Source organism: Lupinus angustifolius, chromosome LG14 (assembly GCF_001865875.1).
Source record: "Lupinus angustifolius cultivar Tanjil chromosome LG14, LupAngTanjil_v1.0, whole genome shotgun sequence".
NCBI classification, from domain to species: Eukaryota; Viridiplantae; Streptophyta; class Magnoliopsida; order Fabales; family Fabaceae; genus Lupinus; species Lupinus angustifolius.
This window is the reverse complement of record NC_032022.1, coordinates 9,216,025-9,224,415: the sequence shown is the minus strand read 5'-3', so window position 1 is coordinate 9,224,415 and position 8,391 is coordinate 9,216,025. Positions and strand designations below refer to the sequence as shown.

The following is an 8,391-nucleotide window of genomic DNA, read 5'->3' as shown; positions in this document are numbered from 1 at the left end:
TTAAAATAAATACATAAAATTGTATTAGATTGTATGATGCTAAACAATGAATTGATTGTTAATAAGGTGGTGAGTAGGGGTGGCAATGTGGGCTGGCCCGGCTCAGCCCGCCAAAATAAGGGCTGGCCCGGCCCGGCCCGTATTGTTAAAAGGGATCAAAATGCCAGCCCGACCCATATTTTGCAGGGCTGACAGGCTGACGGGCTGGCCCGTTTCCCCTCCAAAATGTACATAATTAAAACTTTTAGACAAAAAATAATCAACAAACTTGATAGATGTCTTTTAAAACAAAAAATCACAAACATAAGTCTACAATATTACAATAACAACATAACATCTTAGCTTAAAACTTGTAAATTCTAAAGAAGAAACCAGTTGTCACGCCCCTTTTAACAATGGCCCGTCGGGCCAGCCCAGCCCGACCCGTCTAAAAAACGGGCTACTAAACGGGCTGAATATGAGTTTTTGAGCTAAAATCCTCAGCCCAGCCCGCTAAAAATAACTATCCGTGGTGAGTTCAAATCTAACCTCTACTGTCTCTTAAATATTCAAACAAATAATGATCATAAAAATGGCTTTGAATATATGAAGTGAATGTGAATAGAGTGTTTGTTATTGAATAACATTATTAGACTATTCTTCATTGTGTCATTCTTATTTTTTTGATTTTTGTTCTTAAATAAGAATAATTTTTTGTTGTTATTGACCAAGGGAAAATAAGGACGGGTAGATGTTGTAGGAAAGAGGTAGATATTATGAAACCCAAATAAGAATGAAAATGATTTTTGTTATTGTAGAAACAAAATATATGTTGTTTCATAAGAGTTGTAATAAATTATTAAATAATGTATAAAACCCGAATAAGAATAAAGATTTTATTTGTTGCCAGAGGTGGTCTGAGTCTAAGGTGAAAGAGTTGAGAATTTATGGAGACGGGTCAAGATCATTATCACTTATGAGTTGAGTGTTGGCCAAAAATGTCAGGGCAAGATTCTCCATTCCCATTTTCCATAGCCTCCCAGTATTCGCCAACATAACATAAGTGTTGCTGCCTTTTTCCTTAGCAAACCACATTGGTTTCAAACCCTTATCTAGCATCTTCAGCGCCTGCATGGTAATTAAAGTGAGGCTTTTATTAATCATCAGTGTTTTAAATTACGGTTCGATCGTGATTGCGGTGTGGTTACTGTGATTGTGGTCATTGCGGGTATTATGATGCAGATTTCAATCCTTGCAGTGTGAATTATTTTGTGAGTAAAAAAATATTTTTGAGATCGATGCAGTTGCTTTGCAATCTGATACATCCCGAATGCAGTTTGATGTAGTTGCATTGCAGCCCAATGCAGCTACATCAATTGTGATTTGGTGTCACATTGGAGTTGCGGTGGTCACTGCAACTGTGACCACCATCACAATATTACGGTCGCATCACGTGATAGGGTCCGCAATTTGAATCATTGTTAACTAACAAAGAAAATATATCGTATTAATCAGCTTAGTGCATTTCATTATATGTTACATTGAATTTTCAGATGCATCAATTGCACCCGTTGCTGTCTTTGCTGGCTTTGATCAGGTCTTAGCCTAAAAAATCTGCTGGTGGCAACTTCTCGTTTAGTTTGTGTAAAAAATCTAAGAAAATAGGAATAGGGATTAATATTTGTATGTCATTTGTGTTGTTCACAAGTCAGTCAGGTTATTTATCAAAACAGTGACATTTTAGTGTGGATATCATTGTTGTTATCTAATACTTGTTTGTTGGGCAGGGTCCACTTGCATCTGCTTCTGTGGATAACCTGTACAACAATTCCATAAGGGTTCTTTGCAATGCAAATACATCTGAAGGATTCAATCTTACAAAGGATGTGTCACTCCCTCAAATTAATCTTGTCACAGGAGAAATCACAGGTCTAGTAGGAGTGTACCCCCCATTTTGTAGGACCATCCTTGCTTTCTTTTCAGGTGGCTTGCATGATCATATATGATAGTGATTATGAAGTAGCAAGTCCAAGAATAGTGGAAGCTATTTTTGCAGAATGTGTGCCAGTACTGATTTCTAATAGCTATGTTCCACCTTTCATTGTTGTTTTAAATTGAAAATCATTTTCAGTTCAGGTAGATATCAAGGACATTCCCAATATTAAAAAGATACTTTTAGGCATTTCACAAAGGCAGTACTTGAGAATGGTGATGAGAATAAGACAGGTACCAAAGCATTTTGTGCCATATGATCCTCCAAAGAGGTTTGATGTGTTCCATATGACTGTCCATTCAATTTGGCTCACGAGGTTGAATATCCAAATTCATGATCAGTAGTTACAAATCTGCAATCAAGCATATACATCAACTATTAATGTTTCTCATAACCACTACAATTATCAGATTTTGTATATCTAGAAAATTACTTTTCTCTTGCACATTTGTTAAGAAAATTGGAAATAGAGATTGATTTATAGTGTTTCTATATAACAGATTCATTATTCATGTGGTTAATTGCTTGATCTGAAACAGGTGCATTATCAACTTGAGTCCTTCCTATGTAGTTTAATTTAAACATAGACATAACACATTAGTATATTTTGTGTGAAACATGGTTGTAACTTGTAAGTACTTTTTCTCATTGCTAATCTAACTCTTCCTATCTGCTTCAAATAAAGAAGCATTTTGACCATAACTATCATGCACATAACAGGAAGAATAATTTAGCATGTAAACAAACAAGTACTGTTATCATACACTGCAACTTAGACAGTGTTCATTGCAATACATATACTAAATTACATGAACAGAACCATAAGTTGGAACTTTGTCATTGACAATAATACACATTAATAGGTGACTTCTAGTATAAAAAATCTTTTAACAAGTACACAAGAATTGAACTGCTTCAACTAATTTGGAATTCTCCACTTGCATGAACCTCTTTGACCCGCTTATCATACTCGTCTTCCTCATCTTCCTCTTCTTCTACTTCTCCATCCAAATCTTCCCCTTCATCTTCTTCCCCTTCAAAGCCGAAACCTTTGCCAACAGTAGAAACCGGAGGCGGGTTCCTTGCCTCTCCAACAATTTTCATTATCTCGTCCACGCTTTGGACGTGAAACATCGGGTTGTCTCTCTGATAATAGATAGCTTGAGCTGATTCAGTTAGCTCCCTTGGAAGATTCTTTAGAAACCATGGATGGTTCTTAATTTCCTTTAGAGTAATTCTCTGTAAACAATAAAGAAAATGGTCTGGTAGTAAGAAACAGGAGAATTACATGAAGACAATACTAGTAGAGCATCCAAAGAAAGAGATATATTGATGTGAAATATAAGCACTTTCATTAATGAGACAGAATGTAAAACACAAAAAATAACTAAAGTTCAATCTATTCTTCTATAGTCAAATACACAACCAAGTACCCAGGCAAAATTGATCAGATTCTGTACATGGAACCTAAATTTTAGAGGTCAACTGCCAGAAATGTCCCAATTTTTTATACCGACACGTAAACCCCCAAAACTACGTAACAGAAATGCAGTACAAGGGAGAGAAAAGAAGACCAAAGGCATATTCTCAAAAACAATATACATGGAGAAATTGAAAAGAGAAATGGAAATGGCCCGATCTTATCTATCCACTAAAAAGTGAAGATAGAATAGAGAGGCAAGGTGTGGATTTCCTCCTTAGGTATGGCTTTCAATCAACAATTAACTTTACTTAACCACAAAGTAGTGTTTAATTATTTTCTATTCATTAACAAATAGTATGCAAGGGTCGATGAGATTCAGAAATGCCATTGAAATCTAACTAAATTCCAATAATTGCAAGAAGGTTTAGCTGCTTAAACATCACAACATACCCTCAAGGGATTTGCAACAAATATACGAGAGAGGAGGTGTTTGCAATCTTGAGATATGTGAACATAATCAGGGATTTTGTACTGAACAGCCATTATCCGCTGCAGAATAGGACAGAAATGGGGATAAGAACGATGTGAAAATAACATAAGAAACATGCTGCAGATCATTTTTGAAATGGAGGAAACATACCTGAATTGTTTTCCTAAAATTCCTCGGGTCATCCTGATCCTCAAAAGGATATGCTCCAACCAGCATAACATATAGAGTCACCCCACATGACCATACATCGGCCAACTAAAACAATATAAGAGGAGAAAAAACATCCTATGACCATTAATATATTATAAATCAGATGCAAGGAAGTCAAAAGGACCAATTCCTTAATATACTAACCTTGCCATCATACTCTCTCCTAGAAAGAACTTCCGGTGCTATATAAGCTGGTGTTCCAACTGTTGATTTGGGTCTTGAATGCAGCAAAGATGACTACAACACAAACAAGAAACACTCAATTAACTATAACACTAACCTAATTATTATTGACAACTTTGAGGTTGATGATACAAATTCCAATACCTTGGAATAACCAAAGTCGCAAATTTTCAAGCGAGGAGCAGGACTTCCATCTAAAAGGGTATTTTCTAGCTTCAGATCTCTGTGGCATATTTGCTGAAAAAGAAGAGTAAACACATACGTTATCAATCAGTTTGCAATTTCTGAACATGGGAAGTAGCATGATACTCCATGAACTTGAGTACGAGTATACCATAGCATGACAGAAATGAACACCAGAGATCAGCTGCTGAAAGAAATATCTGGCCTGAACAATCAAATGAAGAAAATTGAGATATGGCAACAAAAGCAAGGGTATGAAATAACAGCTCAAGATTATGCAAAGATATTAACCTCATCTTCACTGAACCTGCCAGCACTACATATTCTCTCAAAGAGCTCTCCTCCGGCAGCATACTCCATTATTATTGCTAAATGTGTTGGAGTCAGAACCACCTGCAATAATCAAAATCTCATTTAAATTTAAGAGAACATAATTTAATATGTATTACTACTCAAAACAAAGTGATCCAAGTGGTTAAATAAAAGAAGTAAAATACTTGCCTCCTTGAAGCGAATTATATTGGGATGCCTAAGGGACCGATGGTTGATAATCTCTCTTGCCACGTTCTCATCAATCTGAAATTGGTGAGGAAAAAAACTCAAAACCACAGATGTTCATTTAGAAGCCTTTTATTCCTTAAAAAAATACAATAAATTATATGGGAATAAAAATAGAAGCCTCTTAATTCTACTTGAATTTCCAGAATAACTCCAGCAAGATAGAGGAAATGAAGCAGACATTGATTTGCGGTGTTATGATCGAATTTCAAGGTTATCAAACATGCGTCCTACATCAAAAGTATGTGAATTTGGCGGGCAATTTATTTGGCCTTGGATCAAGAATGACAATGGCTACCTAGATTTTGTGGTGTGGTTCTCTCAAAGTTTGTATTAATTGATGTCACATCTTTACACCAGGCCTCTTGGTCGCAAATGAGTGGCACAGGTGGTCACACCAACATTGCAGTATTCGCCCAAGACTAGTCGAAAATGGCTAGTGCATAGCCAGACCGTGGCATGAGACTTGAGTCCCACATTGGAAGTATGGGATTCCGGTTGTTCATATCACAGATTCAAGGGGTTGTCAACCCCAAGTGCTAATTTTTTAGCTTTAATCATTAACACAATAACAGACATAGTTCACCCCGAACGATATCTCATTCTCTGTCCGGATGGTATCTACAATAACATGCATCTCTCTGAATGCTTAATAATCAAAGGTTAAAGGGTTTATTGTTGAATTTGCTATTTCCTATTCCCTAACATGTAAGGAAAATGAATAAAAAAATTCAAGCCCATTTCCAATTATTCAATTCACAAATTGAAAAACTAACCTCACTAGATTCAAATAGAAAAAAAAGCAATTATGATAAATGATCAATCTGAAAACTAAAAAGAAGAATTGAACAAACCCTATGACCACGCTCGATGTATTTCATGGCAACAAGCTCCTTGGTTTCCTTGTGCCTCATAAGCCTCGCCACCCCAAAATTCCCAGCTCCCAAATCCTTCACAGCCTCGTACTTATCCATAGTAATAATTATAACAAATAATATACCCAGAAACACAATCAAATAGGCTATATGTGTTAAAATTGAATCAATCGAAATAGAATAGAATCAGAGGACCATTCTATTCTATTATTCAATTGGATCAAAAGGGTATCCGAAAGTGGTCGCTTTCACTCAAACTAACACGATTTTTTCCTTAATTTCGTTCTTATGTATATAGAGAAGAAAATGAAGGAGAAATAAGCGATGAATGAAGATTCTAGAGAAAGTGGGTGCACGTGGGAGAGGGGTTAGAAAAATGGTAAAGAAAAGAAAAGAGAATGGGAATCCATTAACATGATGATGATGATGAGTGATGGAGTGAGAGTGCAGCTTCGTTATCGGTTATCTTTGTTGTCTTTGAGTGCATTTTTTTATTGGTTAAATAAGAACTAATTAATTAATAATCAATAATTCAGAGAATTGAGTGAGATTTGTAAATTTGGGTGTTTGATTGTATCTGTGTTCTGGAGGACGTGGAATTGTGAAGATTGATGATTGCCATTGGATCTCTAAAAACGCCTTTGCCTTAGGGGGTGACACAAATACAAGGCATGCCTTTGACTTCTTTCCATTTATGATTCAATCAATCATTTATTCATTGGATAATATAATTTAGAATTCGATAAAAATAAATTTTGGTATTAGGATCTTCTTCTCATATATGACCAATGAATTAATCCTATTTATAATACATCATCTTAACAAGTATTGCTGGCATGATAGAATTTTTTATTTTGTTGGTCTTTCTAGTATTTAAAGGAACCTTTGTCACTCATACTTCCTCAATACATTTGTTTATTTATATTTATATAAGGGTAACTTTGTAACATCATATAATTTACCATTAAGGTATCCTCTCATCTTATGGGTAAGTAACTAATATCTATTGAGGTGTGTGACTGTCCCTCTCAACATGTGTCGTTCAAATGAGTTGAACCATTGACTTTTTGGTAATCTTGAGGATCTAGCGGGACCTTACACTAGATGTGAGCAGGATTTGGCTCTACTCGCACACACAGTTTGGCCCGACAATGATCGAGTCCAAATAGGATTGGGTCTAGGATCGGATTCGAGTTTAAAAATTAGACACAACGAATATTTAGGGTCATGTAGGGGACAAACATTGTTAGGTATGAGTGGTCTAGGAACACCTAGAAGGAGGGTTGAATAGGTGTAGCGGTTAACAATCACCGCTTCTTGAACCAAATCCAACTGCTAGAAAACAGTCTAGTTAATCGATTAACAACATGGTTTAATCGATTAACTATTGCACAGAATAGAATGATCAGGAAAATTGCACAGTAATTAAAACAAAATTGAACAGATATAATTCAGATATTTTTACGCACAATTATTAAGTATATGGCAGTAAACAAATATCCAATTTTTCAATTACATATTCAATTTATAATGACAAGAAACATAAAGAAGATAAAGAGAGAAAGAACAGTGCAAAAATGATTTTTATCTTAGTTCGTTTGCGGTCCATTGCAAACTACATCCAGGCCTCCCCTTCTGGATCAGGGAGATTTTCTTTCTTCACAATATTAAAAAATGGATACAAATACCAATTCAATTACAAGCACATAGGACACTCCATTCTTGAAATCTAGGATCTCTAAATCCTTGGTTTGACTCTACCCTTCGCCTATAAGAAAACCTTTCTCGCGAACTAGCCCCAACTAAGATTCTTATCCTCAAATCAAGACCTCCTAGCCTTGGTGAAGAACTTCAATCTCTGTGGTGATCTCACACCAAGAGACAAATCTAGACTACACAAAAACACGTTAAACAGCAAGGTATACTAAGCACAATAATGCTTAAAATATTACAAGATAAAGACTCAAAGATTAACCCTTTTACTAACCACTTAAGCCATCAATATTCAAATGAGTTAATCAATATCAGTATACAAATGATTTATCTATAACAAAATCTAATGCATGATCATGTGAGCAAGATAAGAATGAATACAAAATTATGCAAAAACAGTAAGTATTTGACAGTAATTAAAACAACATAATCTCTCTTCTCACGCATGCAACTCTCTTGCAAAAACACAGTAAAACACGTATGCAAAATGCTCTCTAAACAGCCCTATACAATATAATGCAATGTTATTGGTTTCTGAGTGATGCCTTGTATTTATAACATGAAGAATAGGTGGTTACAGTCGTTGCAAAAACAGTTAAAACAGATTTCAGTTATAACACATAACAAACTAGTTAATCGATTAAGACTTCCATTTAATCGATTAACGGGGCAACAGAATGACACAGAATTCAGTTAAAATAGAAAACACATATTTAAAAGAAAAGCAGTTGAGTTAATCGATTAAGTTACCACGTTAATCGATTAACTGGAACATTTATGCATA

At 35.3% G+C, this 8,391-nt stretch overlaps 1 protein-coding gene and 1 pseudogene across 1 annotated transcript; one reads left to right on the top strand and one right to left on the bottom strand.

Moving 5' to 3' along the window:
- LOC109326359 lies at positions 1,310 to 2,316 on the top strand (annotated as a pseudogene).
- LOC109327064 (serine/threonine-protein kinase SRK2A-like) lies at positions 2,656 to 6,391 on the bottom strand. Its single transcript, XM_019560061.1, has 9 exons — positions 5,874 to 6,391; positions 4,963 to 5,037; positions 4,753 to 4,854; positions 4,613 to 4,666; positions 4,423 to 4,515; positions 4,240 to 4,332; positions 4,036 to 4,140; positions 3,846 to 3,944; positions 2,656 to 3,211 (listed from the first exon to the last, which is right to left on the bottom strand). The coding sequence occupies exons 1-9, from the start codon at positions 5,991 to 5,993 to the stop codon at positions 2,888 to 2,890; spliced, it is 1,065 nt and encodes a 354-aa protein (XP_019415606.1). The 5' UTR covers positions 5,994 to 6,391; the 3' UTR covers positions 2,656 to 2,887.

Excerpts from the sequence above, each read along its gene's own strand:
- LOC109327064 (XM_019560061.1), bottom strand. The coding sequence starts at position 5,993 with ATGGATAAGTACGAGGCTGTGAAGGATTTGGGAGCTGGGAATTTTGGG. Across the intron at positions 4,855-4,962 it reads ATATAATTCGCTTCAAGGAG|GTGGTTCTGACTCCAACACA; the intron begins GCAAGTATTTTA and ends TGATTATTGCAG. Across the intron at positions 4,333-4,422 it reads GCGACTTTGGTTATTCCAAG|TCATCTTTGCTGCATTCAAG; the intron begins GTATTGGAATTT and ends TTTGTGTTGTAG.